This window comes from Coregonus lavaretus (genome assembly GCF_964263955.1).
Source record: "Coregonus lavaretus genome assembly, chromosome: 23".
NCBI lineage: Eukaryota > Metazoa > Chordata > Actinopteri > Salmoniformes > Salmonidae > Coregonus > Coregonus lavaretus.
In genome coordinates this window covers 32,689,524-32,708,417 of record NC_140010.1, presented here as the reverse complement: position 1 = coordinate 32,708,417, position 18,894 = coordinate 32,689,524, and the positions used below count along the sequence as shown (strand labels likewise).

The 18,894-nt window shown below is 42.8% G+C and overlaps 1 protein-coding gene across 2 annotated transcripts; it reads right to left on the bottom strand.

The window, feature by feature from the left end:
- Nucleotides 1-745: 745 nt before the first annotated feature.
- LOC311150648 (uncharacterized protein) lies at nucleotides 746-15,431 on the bottom strand. Of its 2 annotated transcripts, none has more exons than XM_084188144.1 (5): nucleotides 15,266-15,431; nucleotides 14,607-14,645; nucleotides 14,327-14,464; nucleotides 13,762-13,857; nucleotides 746-810 (listed from the first exon to the last, which is right to left on the bottom strand). In XM_084188144.1, the coding sequence occupies exons 1-5, from the start codon at nucleotides 15,380-15,382 to the stop codon at nucleotides 790-792; spliced, it is 411 nt and encodes a 136-aa protein (XP_084044270.1). In that variant the 5' UTR covers nucleotides 15,383-15,431; the 3' UTR covers nucleotides 746-789. The 2 variants fall into 2 exon arrangements, with proteins under 2 accessions (XP_084044270.1, XP_084044269.1); XM_084188143.1 differs by lacking the exon at nucleotides 746-810 and adding an exon at nucleotides 13,099-13,628.
- Between the last annotated feature and the right edge of the window lie 3,463 nt (nucleotides 15,432-18,894).

The window sequence follows — 18,894 nt, the reverse complement described above, 5'->3', positions numbered from 1 at the left end:
GAGACGATGGCAGAAACATTATGTACAAAATAAATTACAAATAACGCGGAAAAACACACATAATAGTACAATTGGTTAGAGGGCTGTAAAACGGCAGCCATCTTCTTCCGGCGCTGTTCTTGACTGGTAAGCCATCCAACCCTGGAGTTATCCCGGACAATTAGCTTCAGTTAGAGGAGATGGAGGCGACTGAAATGAAACATTTGGTGAATCATGGGTGACTACACTGTTTGTATTTGGCCATATTCCCAGTCACCTTGCCATGGTTAAATATACCAATCCAGCTGACACTTGGCATTCCACATGGTGATCTTAGGCTCGTTTGCGGCTGCTCGGCCATGGAAACCCATTTCATGAAGCTCCCCACGAACACTTCTTGTGCTGACGTTGCTTCCAGAGGCAGTTTGGAATTCGTAGTGAGTGTTGCAACCGAGGAGAGACTATTTTTATGTGCTACGCGGCTGAGCCGTTGTTGCTCCTAGATGTTTCCACTTCACAAGAACAGCACTTTCAGTTGACCGGGGCAGCTCTAGCAGGGCAGAAAATTGACCAACTGACTTCTTGGAAAGGTGGCATCCTATGACGGTGGCACGTTGAAATCACTGAGCTCTTCAGTAAGGCCAGAAAGGCCTGCCAATGTTTGTCTATGGAGATTGCATGGCGGCGTGCTTGATTTTATACACAGGTTCATGTTTATTTCACTTCTGACCATGCTGTCGAGAAAATAACACAAGTTTCAGTAATGGTTTTCTCTCCATGGCCTGTCTTCTGTCTCAGTACCGTCTTCTTCTATGCTGAGGATCTGTAAGGCTGAATGCACAGATTAAAAAAAAAAAAAAATACATATGGCAGCAAAGGCTTAATACAATCAGATACATTTTACATTTTTACATTTTAGTCATTTAGCAGATGCTCTTGTCCAGAGCGACTCACAGTTAGTGAGTGCATACATTTTTCATACAGTGCCTTCGGAAAGTATTCAGACCCCTTGACTTTTTCCACATTGTTAGGTTACAGCCTTATTCTAAAATGTATTAAATATGATTTTTTCTCATCAATCTACACACAATACCCCATAATGACAATGCAAAAACAGGTTTTTAGAAATGTTTGCTAATTTATTAAAAATAAAAAAACGGAAATGTAACATTTACATAAGTATTCAGACCCCTTACTCAGTATTTGTTGAAGCACCTTTGGCAGCGATTACTGCCTCGAGTCTTCTTAGGTATGACGCTACAAGCTTGGCACACCTGTATTTGGGGAGTTTCTCCCCTTCTTCTCTGCAGATCCTCTTAAGCTCTGTCAGGTTGGATGGGGAGCGTTGCTGCACAGCTATTTTCAGGTCTCTCCAGCGATGTTCGATCGGGTTCAAGTCCGGGCTCTGGCTGGGCCACTCAAGGACATTCAGAGACTTGTCACGAAGCCACTCCTGCGTTGTCTTGGCTGTGAGCTTAGGGTTGTTGTCCTGTTGGAAGGTGAAACTTCACCCCAGTCTGAGGCCCTGAGCGCTCTCGAGCAGGTTTTCATCAAGGATCTCTCTGTACTTTGCTCTTTGCTTCATCCTGACTAGTCTCCCAGTCCCTGTTGCTGAAAAACATCCCCACAAGCATGATGCTGCTACCCCCATGCTTCACCGAATGCACTGTATAGTGTCACGAACCGGCTCGTAGCCCGTAACAAATAGGGAGACAACGCGGAGATCAAGGAATAACAAAAATATATTAACTAAAGTAACTATATACAATTAACAATGGTGTTTGTAGTCATTAATCATTAGTGGAAGTGTAGTGAGTGGTTGCGTGCATAGATGGTGATAATGAGGGGTGTTGAGCGGTGCCCAAACAAACAAGCCACAAAATACCACAACCAAAAATAACAGTGTGTCTGCATGGAGAGTCTCCACAATGAATGGGGAAAAGGTGTATTTATCCCTGGGACACACCCGAGCCCAGGTGTGTCCCATTTCTCTGACGACACTCCGCCCACCGACATCCTCTTAAGGAAAACAATGAGAGAATTCGGCAGACAGAGTGGGAGGGTCGTCACAATAATCAGATGCTTTTGCTCGCTAACGAAAATATTACTCCTAATCAGCTGCACAATGTCACTGCCAGGAATACTCTCCACAAATCAGCAAATCCTTCACAAATAAATAAGCCTTACCTCTGCATTCTTACTACTATAACTGTGTCTAGAAATCATATGGGGCTTACAGGCTTGAAATTAGTGTTTTTCGTTTATTAATTCAACCATTTAAAAATACAAGCACACATAAAACTTGAAAAGCCATGCATGCACATGAGTAAAATCATCGAGGATCACACACAAAGTCTGGGACTTATTTCCATTGTGGTCCTCTTGAGACAAGATGGCTCAAGAGGACCATGGTTGCACACAGTATGACAGCAAGATAATAAAACATAAAAACAAAGAAGAACATTATCTCATCATTGCAGTCGCATCATAAGGTACATTCAAATGGACACAGAACACATCAGTTTTTCACTTTAAAAATAAAGCTGCCCAGAAAGGATGTCATTTTTATGGGCAAAGGCAACACATTCCACTCTGAGGCTCCAGTATAAAAGAAAGTACCTTTCCCAGCATTACTCCTGAACCTGTATAAGCACACATTAGCAACACCTGATCTGTTGCTGTGATTGTGTGCATCGCTAACATGGGGAAAGTAATCAGTTAGATATCTGGGCGCAGAGCCATAAATACTTCTGTAAACCAAACCCAGTCTAATCTGGGACACCCTGGCCTCAACAGGCAGCCAGTTGAGTTCCTGAAAGCAGCTCCTGCCTATGTGAGTACGTGGACTCACCTTCAATACTACCCTGATCATCTTATTCTGGGCTATCTGGAGCTTCCCCTTCATAAGCTTAGATAAGGTCCCCAAACCAGGAAGTACTAGCGTAGTCAAAATGGCATTGAATGAGGGCAGTGGCTAGCACTCACATAGAGTCCTTATCAAGCAGCTTGGACTAGACAAAAACGTAGTCCTGGCATTAACCTTCTCTAGCACTTTAGTGGCCATGCTCATACCTCCCAAGCTTCCATCAAGGATGCATCCCAGGTAACTAACAGAGGTTTTAGTAGTCAGCACCTCACCCACTAACTCCACTCTGATTTCAGAGGACCTACACAATTTAGGTCTGGACCCAAAAATAATTGCTTAAGTTTTACGTTAGTGCAGAGATGGCTTATTATCTCCAAACCATTTGCTAATGTTAGTAAGCTCTGTGCTAAGTATGCTCTCCAACATATTTTTACGAGACACCCGAAGTGTAGAGTCATCCACATAAAGGAAAAGACGGCAAGAACAAGCATCTTTAATATCGTATCTATACAATATTGTTACCAAAACAATATTACCGGTAAGCAAAGGGATATTGAACAGCTTTGGAGAAGATGTTCAGTGAAGGTGCACCACACCGCATAATTAAAGACCTGATTGATTTTACAGCATGAGCTCTTTCAAAAAGTAATTTCATAAATGAAGTTGTCATGCCTGCTCCCCATCTCCAGCACTCGACGTCGCCGGTCTACTAACCACCGGTTCTGGCAACCATCATTACGCACACCTGCTCCCCATCATTACACACACCTGGACTTCATCACCTTGATTACCTTCCCTTTATTTAGCCCTCAGTAATCATCAGTATTGGTTTGTTTTCACATTCAGTACGCTTCTCCTATTTTGTTCATCTGCCTTGTCTGAAACTGTCTTTCTGCACCTGCTTCCTGACTCACTACGTATACGTCACAGAAGTGATGACCAGTGGCGACCCATCATTGAGCCCCACATGTTTCGCTAATATATATATATATATATATATATATATTTTACCAGTCAAAAGTTTGGACACACCTACTCATTCAAGGGTTTTTCTTTATTTTTACATTGTAGAATAATAGTGAAGACATCTAAACTTTGAAATAAAACATATGGAATCATGTAGTAAACAAAAAAGTGTTAAACAAATCAAAATATATATTTGAGATTCTTCAAATAGCCAGCTTGCCACACTCTTGGGATTCTCTCAACCAGCTTCACCAACAGTCTTGAAGGAGTTCCTACATATGCTGAGCACTTGTTGGCTGCTTTTCCTTCACCCTGTGGTCCGACTCATCCCAAACCGTCTCAATTGGGTTGAGGTCAGGGGATAGTGGAGGCCAGGTCATCTGATGCAGCAATCCATCACTATCCTTCTTGGTAAAATAGCCCTTACACAGTCTGGAGGTGTGTTGGGTCATTGACCTGTTGAAAAACAAATGATAGTCCCGCTAAGCCCAAACCAGATGGGATGGCGTATCGCTGCAGAATGCTGTGATAGCCCTGCTGGTTAAGTGTACCTTGAATTCTAAATAAATCACAGACAGTGTCACCAGCAAAGCATCCCCTCACCATAACACCTCCTCTTCCATGCTTTACGGTGGGAAATACACATGCGGAGATCATCCGTTCACCCACACCGCGTCTCACAAAGACACGGCGGATGGAACCAAAAATCTCCAATATGGACTCATCAGACCAAAGGACACACACACACACACACACACACACACACACAGTGCCTTCGGAAAAGTATTCAGACCCCTTGACTTTTACCACATTTTGTTACGTTACAGCCTCATTCTAAAATGGATTAAATAAATAAAAATCCTCAGCAATCTACACACAATATCCCATAATGACAAAGACAAAACAGGTTTTTAGAAATACCTTATTTACATAAGTATTCAGACCCTTTGCTATGAGACTCGAAATTGAGCTCAGGTGCATCCTGTTTCCATTGATCATCCTTGAGATGTTTCTATAACTTGATTGGAGTCCATCTGTGGTAAATTCAATTGATATTACATGATTTCGAAAGGCACACACACCTGTCTATATAAGGTCCCACAGTTGACAGTGCATGTCAGAGCAAAAATCAAGCCATGGATGTCAAAGGAATTGTCCGTAGAGCTCCGAGACAGGATTGTGTCAAGGCACAGATTTGGGGAATTGAAGGTCACCAAGAACAAAGTGGCCTTACATTTACATTACATTTTAGTCATTTAGCAGACGCTCTTATCCAGAGCGACTTACAGTTAGTGAATGCATACATGTTTATTTTTTAATTTTTTTCATACTGGCCCCCTGTGAGAAATGAACCCACATCCCTGCCGGCCAAACCCTCCCCTACCTTGGACGATGCTGGACCAATTGTGCACTGCCCATGGGTCTCCTGGTCGCGGCCGGCTGCGACAGAACCTGGACTTGAACCAGGATCTCTAGTGGCACAGCTAGCAATGCGATGCAGTGCCTTAGACCACTGCGCCACTCGGGAGTCGTTCATCATTCTTAAATGGAAGAATTTTGGAACCACCAAGACTCTTCCTAGAGCTGGCCGCCCCCGGCCAAACTGAGCAATCGGGGGAGAAGGGTCTTGATCAGGGAGGTGACCAAGAACCTGATGGTCACTCTGACAGAGCTCTGGAGTTCCTCTGTGGCGATGGGAGAACTTTCCAGAAGGACAATCATCTCTGCAGCACTCCAACAATCAGGCCTTTATGGAAGAGTGGCCAGACGTAAGCCACTCCTCAGTAAAAGGCACATGACAGCCCGCTTGGAGTTTGCCAAAAGGCACCTAAAGGCTCTCAGACCATGGGAAACAAGATTCTCTGCTCTGATGAAACCAAGATTGAACTATTTGGCCTGAATGCTAAGCGTCACGTCTGGAGGAAACCTGGCACCATCCCTACGGTGAAGCATGGTGGTGGCAGCATCATGCTGTGGGGATGTTTTTCAGGGACTGGGAGACTAGTCAGGATCGAGGCAAAGATGAACGGAGCAAAGTACAGAGTGATCCTTGATGAAAACCTGCTCGAGAGCGCTCAGAACCTCAGACTGGGGTGAAGGTTAACCTTTCAACAGGACAACGACCGTAAGCACACAGCCAAGACAACGCAGGAGTGGCTTCGGGCCAAGTCTCTGAATGTCCTTGAGTGTCCCAGCCAGAGCCCGTACTTGAACCCGATCGAACATCGCTGGAGAGGCCTGAAAATAGCTGTGCAGCAACGCTCCCCATCCAACCTGACAGAGCTTAAGAGGATCTGCAGAGAATAATGGGAGAAACTCCCCAAATACAGGTGTGCCAAGCATGTAGCGTCATACACAAGAAGACTCTAGGTTGTAATCGCTGCCAAAGGTACTTCAACAAAGTACTGGGTAAAGGGTCTGAATACTTATGTAAATGTGATATTTCCCAAAAAAAATTTTTTTTGCAAAAATGTCTACCAACTGGTTTTTGCTTTGTTGTTATGGGATATTGTGTGTAGATTGAGGGATAAAAAAAAAAAAAACAATTTTTAGAATAAGGTTGTAACCTAACAAAATGTAGAAAAAGTCAAGAGGTCTGAATACGAAGGCACTGTATATATAATAATTATGTTGTTTCCTGTTTTGCATGTTATTTTGGCATTAATACGTGTCACATATCAGTTTACAAACAATGTAAAATAAATAAGCATTGAATTAATAAAGCCACATACAAACATGATCTCTTTTTTGCTTTTTTGAGTAAGTCAGCTCCAAAATGCAGGTGTTTCAGCCTAGCTCAGTGCTTTCTGTGGTGGTGGGGGTAGCCAGCAGAAAATACAGAGCGTAGGGGTAGGTAATGTTTTCTAGTTGTGCCGTGATTGGCTCAGTGTTCTGTCACCTATGGATGCAAAATCTTCAGGGAGAGCTCGAAAATTCAAGCCCCTTGGGAGCTGCCATGGATTTACATTAAAAGTGCCCATCCAAGAATGCTCAAGGTCATTGGCCACAGATAAAATGTCAAATCACGTTATATATACCGTAGCTTTGATTGGACTGATCATGTCAACATCATACTTTCAAAATCTTAGCTAGCAAGCTAGACAAGCAGTCATCATGAATCAAGTTGACAATCTACTGGCAAATCCTTATCAATCCTATGAAAAATGCATGCACTAACTGTAAGTCGCTCTGGATAAGATAAGAGCATCTGCTAAATGACTAAAATGTAAAATGTAATCCTTGTCACATGAAGAGAAATTATAGATAAAACGTATTGGTGCTCATCGGCCATTGGACATAAACTTTACACAAGTTGGAAATCGCAAATTCAACAATGAGTGGTTTGGAAGGAATCAGTGGCTAACTGAAAGCGTTGCAAAGAAATCATTAGCCTGCTATTCAGTGGAGAGGGTGTGTCGTCCAAGTCTGGGTTTAAGGGTCTCTTTTCCAAGCTTAAAAGGATAAACATTCACATGCAACACCATGGGCCAGAAAAGGTTGAATACATTGGCCATGCTGTCAATCCAGCATGACTTCTGCCGCGTTCAAAACAACTGGAAACTCGGAACTGGGAAATCTCAAACTTCAGTAAGTTCAAGACCAATAGGAACGCAGAAAAAACTAGCTCCGACTGGGAAAATACGTTTTGAACGGTCATCCAACTCGGAATTCCAAGTCGGGAAGTCAGGCCCGTTTCTAGAGCTCTGACCTGAAGATCACCGACATCGTATGATTCAACCTTGTTTTTTTTCAGAGTTCCTATAGTTGTCTTGAAAGCACCATAAATCCAGAGAATGCCAGACTGGTGACAAAGTTTGACAAAATTTGCCCAAAAGACAGACTGCCATACAACCTTCCTGTTCAAGTCAGTACATCACAACAGTGAGTCCAAAAAAGTATTGTATGCTGCTGCATAAATGATGTAATATGCCAGGGAGATATGTATACTGTAGCTAAGAAAGTAATACTAAGTGTATGAAGTGTAGTAAACTGTTAGTAGCCGATGTGCCTCACCCTAATTATTTGGTCCCTTTCCCCCTCATAACTTAGCATACTGTTCTGACTTAGTGGTGCACATGTAGCCTGTAGCCTGTTTTAGAGAAATGTCATCATCAAATATTGTAAGAGCTTTCATTGTCTGCTTATATGCCCCCTTTATTTATCCTACGGTTCTGACTTGGTGTACAGGGAGAATAATGTAAGAACGGCCCATGTTCTGAATTCTGTCGATGTACATTTCAAAAGTGCTGAACAGATAGTTATGACTACGTCAGTCTTAGCTCGCTCATTAATGTCTTAATCAAAATTACAGATTGCCTCTTATCCGCTCATCGTTCCCTTATGCCATAATTTGTACATCTCAATTGTCAGTAGAAACGACATTTGTTTAAGCAAGTCAGCCATATCAGCTGTTTTTTAAAAAGGCAGTAAATGAGGCTGAATGAACTGTTTTTCTGCCAGACATGTCAGCTGTTGCTGCTCCAGAGAACAAAGTAGATCTGGCCACAGCCAGATTAAAACAACCACCACCCAACCGGTTCAGGTGTGTATAATTAGGCTCTTACCCTTCCGGGCCACGCTCTCTCCTGGCCGGCAGATGTAGCCAACGAGCAGCAATATACCGGCCATCACACACCCACCCTCTCAATCCATCACATGATGTACACTACATGACCAAAAGTATCTTGATGGACCTCACTTTGTGCATGGGGGCATTGTCATGCTGAAACAGGAAAGGGCCTTCCCCAAACTGTTGCCACAAAGTTGAAAGCACAGAATCGTCTAGAATGTCATTGTATGCTGTGGCATTAAGATTTCCCTTCACTGGAACTAAGGGGCTTAGCCCGAACCATGAAAAACAGCCCCAGACAATTATTCCTTCACCACCAAACTTTACAGATGGCACTATTCATTCTGGCAGGTAGCGTTCTCCTGGCATCCGCCAAACCCAGATTTGTCAGTCGGACTCCAAGTTTCCAATGGTGACGAGCTTTACACCACTACAGCCAACGCTTCGCATTGCGCATGGTGATCTTAGGCTATTCGGCCATGGAAACCATGTCATGAAGCTCCCGACGAACAGTTCTTGTGCTGACATTGCTTCCAGAGGCAGTTTGGAACTTGGTAGTGAGTGTTGCAACTGAGGACAGACAACTTTGACGGGCTACATGCTTCAGCACTCGGTGGTCCCGTTCTGTGAGCTTGTGTGGCCTACTGTTTCGAAGCTGAGACGTTGTTGCTCATAGATTTTTCCACTTCACAATAACAGCACTTCCAGTTGACAAGGGCAGCTCTTGCAGGGCAGAAATTTGCCACGTTGAAAGTCACTGAGCTCTTTAGTAAGGCCATTCTACTGCCAATGTTTGTCTATGGAGATTGCATGGCTGTGTGCTTGATTTCATACATCTGTCAGCAACGGATGGGGCGCAACTTTCACTGGGGACGGGGGGACATGACCCCCCCCCCCCCCACACATTCTGAAATTGCGTGTTTGTCCGCCCCCCTTATCATTGCACTGTGATACAAAACGTTCCTCCGGTGTGCTTTAGGACCATGCAGACACCTCAGAGCATGCGGAAAGGCTGTGTGAAGGCAAAGCTTCTGAAAGGCTGGCGTATAGGACCAGCACGGGAGAGATGAACAGAGGCAGCTGTTGTTTGTGTTGTGCTTTTTCTCAGAGTTTAAAAAAAAGAACAGAGCAGAAACTGGCTACTCTTTAGTTGAATGATCTAGCTGGCAAGGTAACTGCTGTTTGACAGAACATATACATATATATATTCCCAGTGCTGAGCTAGTAGTGTAACTGACATGTTACGTTAGCTAATATTTAATCCCCTCTAGACTGAAGTGAATGAACTACTAGCAGCTAGTTAGCTAGCTAGTAGCTACCGTCAACAGTCAGTTCAGCTCTAGCTAGCCTCTAGCTACAGTATCTGTCAGGTAGCAGTATCTAACAGCTGTTTTGTCCCGTTTCAACATAAGTACATTTGATGATGTAAAATTGTACCATTAGCTAGCAGAGCTAGCCAAAAGTTGGCTAACGTTAGCTAGCTCACTAATTTTAGCTATTATTTTTGCCTCAATCACACTAGACCTGAATTAAATGATGAAACCAGCGGCCAAACAATTGAAGACTGATATTCGGACATTTTTTCAGTGCAATGTGAGTTTCTATTAGTCAGTATAGCAATGTAACGTTATTGATCTGTCAGTTTCCCTAGCTAATTCCCTACTTTTCACACATACAATGTTTAAACAGCTCTACAGGCTTCACTGTCATGGTGCACAGTCAGTACACAACACAATGCTCTACAGTACTATTAGGCCTATGATATGAATTATGTGGAGGGTGTACTGTTTCTTTGTGTTAGTGTGTAAGTTTATGTGTGTTTTTATACAAGTTTTCCAAACCTTTCCATGAGACATAACAAAAAAGATGGGAAGGAAGTTGTGTTGGGGAGAGAGTTGAGTTATTGACTAGATTGGTGGGGGTTGGGCGTGCAGACGGCTTGGGCTGACTGGGTAGTCTGGCTGGAATTTGATATAGAGGATGTCTTAATAAAGACAATCAGAAGTCTTTGTACTTTATTTGTAAGAGTTGTTCATTTGTTAGGCTATTGGTTAAAGGTGCAACACAATAGTGATTGTTGAATTATCATTGATCTAGTTCAGTCTTATCAATCACTTAAACATATTTAATTATGATCTCTTACCTATATTGATGACTGGGCATTTTTGCTTACTTTATGCTGTTCTAAATAGAGATGGCTAGAAGGGCCATGGGCCATATTAGATTGTGTAGAAATGCAGGAAATTAACTTTAGATGCCCCCATAAAGGGGATGACCCCCCCACCAAGTTATGTCTCCCCCACTTCTAAAACCAAAGTTGCGCCCCTGGCAACGGGTGTGGCTGAAATAGCCTAACACACTAATTCGAAGGCGTGTCCACATACTTTTGTATATATAGTGTATGTATGTTGAAGCCTATGAGCTAGAATCACAATTTTAAGGATGGATATAGAGGGTCCACTGAGTCCAGGACTCAATATTCAGTACACACGTAATGTTGATATTGGATCAAGTATTTATCTGTGGGAGTTAGGAGGGAAATTAATGATTTACCATCGTTCTGTACATTTCCATCAAGGTTTGGCTGAAGCATGTTGTTCTGTAAACATTTCTCTGCTAAGGTTCTGTTCTTTGGTGTCTACACTGCACTAGTCTGGGATCTGAACTAATTCCCTGGTGAAACAGAGCATACTGTTCCTTGCAAAAGTATTCATCCCCCTTGGCATTTTTCCTATTTTGTTGCATTACAACCTGTCATTTAAATGGATTTTTATTTGGATTTCACGTAATGGACATACACAAAATAATCCAAATTGGTGAAGTGAAATGAAAAAATTCTAAAAAATAAGTAACGGAAAAGTGGTGCGTGCATATGTATTCACCCCCTTTGCTATGAAGCCCCTAAATAAGATCTGGTGCAACCAATTACCTTCATATAAGGTCATAATAATTAGTCATATAATTAGTTAAATAAAGTCCACCTGTGTGCAATCTAAGTGTCACATGATCTGTCACATGCTCTCAGTATATTCCCACGGGGGGCCAGTATGAAAAAACAAAAACAAAAAAAAGATGTATGCACTCACTAACTGTAAGTCGCTCTGGATAAGAGCGTCTGCTAAATTATGTAAATGTAAATATACATGTACACCTGTTCTGAAAGGCCGCAGAGTCTGCAACCCCACTAAGCAAGGGGCACCACCAAGCAAGCGGCACCATGAAGACCAAGGAGCTCTCCAAACAGGTCAGGGACAAAGTTGTGGAGAAGTACAGATCAGGGTTGGGTTATAAAAAAATATCCAAAACTTTGAACATCCCACAGAGCAAAATTAAATCCATTATTAAAAAATTGAAAGAATATGGCATCACAACAGACCTGCCAAGAGAGGGCCGCCCACCAAAACCCACGGACCAGGCATGGAGGGTAGTAATCAGAGAAGCAACAAAGAGACCAAAGATAACCCTGAAGGAGCTGCAAAGCTCCACAGCGGAGATTGGAGTATCTGTCCATAGGACCACTTTAAGCCGTACACTCCACAGAGCTGGGCTTTATGGAAGAGTGGCCAGAAAAAAGCCATTGCTTAAAGAAAAAAATAAGCAAACACGTTTGTTGTTCGCCAAAAGGCACGTGGGAGACTTCCCAAACATATGGAAGAAGGTACTCTGGTCGGATGAGACTAAAATTGAGCTTTTTGGCCATCAAGGAAAACGTTATGTCTGGCGCAAACCCAACACCTCTAATCACCCCGAGAACCCCATCCCCACAGTGAAGCATGGTGGTGGCAGCATCATGCTGTGGGGATGTTTTTCATCGGCAGGGACTGGGAAACTGTTCAGAATTGAAGGAATGATGGATGGCGCTAAATACAGGGAAATTCTTGAGGGAAACCTGTTTCAGTTTTACAGAGATTTGAGACTGGGACGGAGGTTCACCTTCCAGCAGGACAATGACCCTAAGCATACTGCTAAAGCAACACTAGAGTGGTTTAAGGGGAAACATTTAAATGTCTTGGAATGGCCTAGTCAAAGCCCAGACCTCAATCCAATTGAGAATCTGTGGTATGACTTAAAGATTGCTGTACACCAGCGGAACCCATCCAACTTGAAGGAGCTGGAGCAGTTTTGCCTTGAAGAATGGGCAAAAATCCCAGGCAAATGCGACACCGCCCAGAGACAGCACTGAGGTGATTCACTGCTCTGTTAAAAGTTGCAGACAGCTGGTCTTCTAACTCTGTATATATTATCTCACTGCCTCCCTAAATCTATCTAAGTTTCAACTGTTGATTGGAACTAGTGGATATATTGCAAACGTCCATGATGACCTTACCAAAAATAAAAAAATCTGGGGTTGTAATGCTTTCTTGATTGATTCAAATCTCTCGTAATAACCACAGTAGGAATACATTGGATTGTATTCCTGTCCTGGATATAACATTTCTATTTAGTAGAACAGACATATAACTGTTAAAATATGCAGCAACATTGAGCATTTGACAAAGAATAAAGTGAAATTGGGAAATTATTGACTACTGAAACAAATACATTGAATGCGTGTCTTGAAATGTTTGTTTCCTTTGTTTTAACTGTGATTTAAGGCTTTGAATAACATTAAAATACAGAGTCGATTCCAGGAACATAGCTATCCCCCTACAAGTTTGGTAACCCCAATGTGATTTGTCTTACAAAACAATCAGAAATGAGTGAATCGCTTTCATAGTCCAGTCCACAGCACGGGAGAGTTTTATTTCTAATTGCATTACTGGAAAACTGAAAACAAAGTCAATGAAAGTTTAGTCCCGCTTTATTTGAAATGCATCTTATGAAGGCTTCATAAAGCCATATAGGCTTCATAAGCACTACATAGATGCTTCACATATCATCTATAACCTTATATCTTGCTATATAAAGATTCATAATGTGGCATAACTGTGTGACATAACCATACATTTATTTGTTCATATTTATACATCACATTTATAAATCTTTTATAGAGCATGAAATATGGTTATAGATTATTCGTGACCCATTTATGCAGTGCTTATGAAGCCTATATGAATGTTTTTTAAAGCCTTCTCAGGATGCACTTCAAATAAAGCGGGACCGAGTGTTTTACTGTCTATACCACATATTTATTTCATGTTTATTTCACTTCTGACCAAAATAAAAGTAAGTTTCAGCGGTGGGTTTCTCTCCATGGCCTGTCCTGTGTCTCAGTACCGTCTTCTACTATGCTGAGGATCTGTAAGGCTGAATGCACAGATTTTTAAAAAAAATGTACGTATGGCAGCAAAGGATTAATACAATCAGATACATATACCATCATGTTAACCACACCACCTCTAGCATTCAGTTATGGACGATTGTCGGTCACCACACTTACAGGAACAGTTGGATCGGAAATTACAGCCAAGGCTCCAGGACGATAGGGTCTTTTGCGTCTGTCCTTGGTTCTCTCCTGCCTCTTAGTCCTGGAACTCTGAGGTGAAAGGATTACGAGTGGAAATTAGGACATTGATTCCGATCAAATCTGTTACTGTAACTGATCACAAAGTCAGTGCAGTTCTTTGAGAGCTGCATATAATATTAAATGAATTTAAGAGATTTCATATCAACCTTGCAGCATGACAGTACAATAGCATTGTTATGTCATGGGCTGTCCACTCTATCAGTCAGTTATACACTCTTAGAAAAAAAGTGCTATCTAGAACCTTAAAGGGTTCTTTGGCTGTCCCCATAGGAGAACTCTTTGAATAACTATTTTTGGATGCAGGTAGAACCCTTTTGGAACCCTTTTTTTCTGAGTGTAGTTTTGATACATTTAAGGTTACTTATTCCCTTGACAGAGATGTAGTACCTTACTTAAAATTAGTTGTAAGCATACATATCCTTTATGTTTCAACACTATAGCGTCTCTCTCTCTCTCTGTTTCTCTCTCTCTCTCTAACCTTGGGTGGTGGTGGACGTCTAACCACTGAACAACTCCCTGGACGGTGGCCACTGCATCCCTTTCTCTTGTCTCCGTCGGCGACACTCTCCTCATGTCTCTTTGCTCTGAGCTGCACAACCAGTGGCTTCATGTCTACCTGATGTCCAAATGATGATACCATTAGAATCTATCAGGTCTCAAAGCAATCTTTTCTAGACTACTGACTTTGTGTGTTTTGTTATGTAGAAATTATGTGGAAATGTTGTAATGTGGTAATATGTGGTAATATTGTTTCTTACCTGAGGTGGAGGTCCAGGGAGGAATGGGGAAGAGCCTCCCTGTTGAGAGTGGTTCAGAATAAACATGATAGTACCAGCATGGTTTCTATACCCATGTGCACATTCTAACTGTGTGTCAATCTAGAGCAGGGCTCTCCAACTCTGTTCCTGGAGAGCTACTGTCCTGTAGGTTAATATACAATCCACCTGCCGTGAAGCCGCTCAACATTTACATTACATTTTAGTCATTTAGAAGACGCTTCCATCCAGAGTGACCCACAGGAGCAATCAGGGTCAAGTGCCCCGCTCAAGGGTACATCGACAGATCCCTCATCCAGTCGACGGGGACCCGAACCAGCGACCTCTTGGCCACTGGCCCAAGGCTCCCAACCGCCAGGCAACCTGCCACCCTCAAACATCCAAGACCCACCCACAGTCCCCTCACGAAAACCACCCCTCCACCATCCAAGACCCCCCCCCCCCCCCCCCCCACAGTCCCCCCACGAAAACCACCCCCTCTACTTGATTCTAATAATTAGCTAGTTGATAAACTGGACCATGCTAGTTACAACTGAGGTTGGAGTGAAAACCTACAGGAGGGTAGCTCTCCAGGAATAGGGTTGGAATCACAGATTATAGGACAGGGAAGAAACCTAGTAGAATCCAGAGGAATGTCTCACCATGGCTTGGTTGGTTTGAAAGGCTGCTGTCCGTCTGTCTTGTCCAGGGAGGGCCGTGGTGGAGAGCAGACAGACCTGCAGACACAGGACACCCAGCAGCCACACAGTCTGCTCCATACTGATGCACTGGAACCTGACTACGCACAAAACCCTCTTTATACTGACATGGCTAATGATTACCAGATGGAGAGAGGGAACACTGAGGAATGCCAACAATAACACACACACACACACACACACACATTTTTAACTGTGTGTGAACAATAGGGAGGAGGCATGGACTGTATTACGGAAAGAGGCTTTGGGAGGACACCATGTTACAGTAAACTCTGAGTCAGTGGCGGTCCATGCCGTTTAAGATGAGGGAGGTTTTTTAGTTTTTTTATGAGCATGGCCTTATTTCCATTACAGCATATTGGATGACTGTCATTCATATTCCATTCACCCAGTTCAATGTAACATCGATAGGTTTAGGCTACTACTGTACATGATACTCTAATTTTCCCTGTACCCATTATGAGGTTGCTACAACCTAGCCTATGAATGAAAGCTTACAACGTATGTGCACCTTGATTTTTTAGTATTGAATGTGTCAGACAGTGACACATTCAATACCGCATTGCACACTCTTGGCTGCATCTAGGTGACCTAGGGTGTAATCATTAGTCCAACAGTTGCAAACAACAGTTTCTGTTGGATAAATTCAGGTATGTTTATCCCCGTTTTGTTCCGTTTGCTTCCGTTTAAGAAAAGTTTTTCAACAGAATCGGCAGAATGAATACACCCCTGATCACGGGCAAACACAGTTCCATTTCATTGCAGTGACATACAAACAGCATAATCACTTTGCTCGTTGTATATATAATTCCTTCTCACGTCTATCTACGCGCTTGCCTCCTCTCACCTTTTACCTTCGCTTGTGGACTTCAGTGCACAACACATCATCTGTCTGTCCGTTAACCGCTATACAGAGCCTACATCAGGGATCATCAACTAGATTCAACCACGGGCCAATTTTCTTCTTGAGCGGATGGTCGGGGAGCCGGAACATATAATTACAAATACAGTGAGGGAAAAAAGTATTTGATCCCCTGCTGATTTTGTACGTTTGCCCACTGACAAAGAAATTATCAGTCTATAATTTTAATGGTAGGTTTATTTGAACAGTGAGAGACAGAATAACAACAAAAAAATCTAGAAAAACGCATGTCAAAAATGTTATAAATTGATTTGCATTTTAATGAGGGAAATAAGTATTTGACCCCCTCTCAATCAGAAAGATTTCTGACTCCCAGGTGTCTTTTATACAGGTAACGAGCTGAGATTAGGAGCACACTCTTAAAGGGAGTGCTCCTAATCTCAGTTTGTTACCTGTATAAAAGACATCTGTCCACAGAAGCAATCAATCAATCAGATTCCAAACTCTCCACCATGGCCAAGACCAAAGAGGTCTCCAAGGATGTCAGGGACAAGATTTTAGACCTACACAAGGCTAGAATGGGCTACAAGACCATCGCCAAGCAGCTTGGTGAGAAGGTGACAACAGTTGCTGTCTGTCTGTCTTGTCCAGGGAGGGCCGTGGTGGAGAGCAGACAGACCTGCAGACACAGGACACCCAGCAGCCACACAGTCTGCTCCATACTGATGCACTGGAACCTGACTACGCACAAAACCCTCTTTATACTGACATGGCTAATGATTGCCAGATGGAGAGAGGGAACACTGAGGAATACAAACAATAACACACACACACACACACACACACATTTTTAACTGTGTGTTAACAATAGGGAGGAGGCATGGACTGTATTACGGAAAGAGGCTTTGGGAGGACACCATGTTACAGTAAACTCTGAGTCAGCGGCGGTCCATGCCGTTTAAGATGAGGGAGGTTTTTTAGTTTTTTTATGAGCATGGCCTTATTTCCATTACAGCATATTGGATGACTGTCATTCATATTCCATTCACCCAGTTCAATGTAACATCGATAGGTTTAGGCTACTACTGTACATGATACTCTAATTTTCCCTGTACCCATTATGAGGTTGCTACAACCTAGCCTATGAATGAAAGCTTACAACGTATGTGCACCTTGAATTTTTAGTATTGAATATGTCAGACAGTGACACATTCAATACCGCATTGCACACTCTTGGCTGCATCTAGGTGACCTAGGGTGTAATCATTAGTCCAACAGTTGCAAACGACAGTTTCTATTGGATAAATTCAGGTATGTTTATCCCCGTTTTGTTCCGTTTGCTTCCGTTTAAGAAAAGTTTTTCAACAGAATCGGCAGAATGAATACACCCCTGATCACGGGCAAACACAGTTCCATTTCATTGCAGTGACATACAAACAGCATGATCACTTTGCTCGTTGTATATATAATTCCTTCTCACGTCTATCTACGCGCTTGCCTCCTCTCACCTTTTACCTTCGCTTGTGGACTTCAGTGCACAACACATCATCTGTCTGTCCGTTAACCGCTATACAGAGCCTACATCAGGGATCATCAACTAGATTCAACCACGGGCCAATTTTCTTCTTGAGCGGATGGTCGGGGAGCCGGAACATATAATTACAAATACTGTAAATGTGGAGACTGCAAAGTGACCACAAGAAGCCCAAACAGATATAATGTTTGACTAAAATATAATCATTTCAAAGCTTGCTTACATTTGGATACGATCACGTGTCTGTCTATTATGCATATGAAGACATGGGAACAGATTTCTTAAATTAAAATCACTTGGAGCTGATTTCCTGGTGTTTTTACAGTCTTATGTACAACAATTCTTCTTATTATTATTTTTCACGTTTTTCTTTGGTGGCCAAATAAAACCACCTGCGGGCCAAATTGGGGAACCCTGGCCTACATAATTGTCACCATATTAGCCAACGTCATAGTAAACATAGCTACTAGAAGTAACGCATTAGTAAACCCGCTACAATCATGCAGTACAGTGTACAGTCAGCAAGCAGTTTAGCAGTTACACCGGCAGGCCCCAGTGGCAATAAATTAATCAAACCAAAAGCTTACCATGACTTGGAAGAGTTCCAGTGTTGGATAGCCATAGCCAGCTAGCTAACTGTCACGCCCTGACGTATGGAACTCTTCTATGTTGAGTCAGGGTGTGGAAATCTACGTGATGTATTCTATGTTTAGGATCTAGGTATTGTGGTTCTATGTTTGGCCGGGTGTGATTCCCAATCAGAGACAGCTGTCGCTCGTTGTTTCTGATTGGGGATCATACAGTTGCCTACTATGTTGGTGGGATCTTGTTACTGTGTTAGGCTTGTATTGTGTATAGCCTTGGACTTCACGTTACGTTGTTTTGTGGTTTTGTCGTGAGTTTATTTGAGTTAAATAAACATGTTCACATCGCACGCTGCACCTTGGTCTGACCCGTCTCTCAACGATTGTGACAGAAGATCCCACCAAAAACTGACCAAGCAGCGTGCCCAGGAGCAGCAGACACCCTGGACACAGGTGGGGAAGAGTTTTTGGACATGGGAGGAGATTTTGGCAGGAAAAGGACCCTGGGCGAAGGAGGAGGCCCAGGCAGGAGAGGGACACAGAAGGCGTCGGCCGAGGAGGAAGCCCGCGAGACAGCCCCAATATATTTTTT

What these genes read in the sequence shown, in the direction of transcription:
- LOC311150648 (XM_084188144.1), bottom strand. Translation starts at nt 15,382, where the DNA reads ATGGAGCAGACTGTGTGGCTGCTGGGTGTCCTGTGTCTGCAGGTCTGT. An exon ending in TTCAAACCAACCAAGCCATG is followed by an intron (nt 14,646 to 15,265) that starts GTGAGACATTCC and finishes CACTCTCAACAG; the next exon opens with GGAGGCTCTTCCCCATTCCT. An exon ending in TTTCCGATCCAACTGTTCCT is followed by an intron (nt 811 to 13,761) that starts GTAAGTGTGGTG and finishes CTGTGCATTCAG; the next exon opens with CCTTACAGATCCTCAGCATA.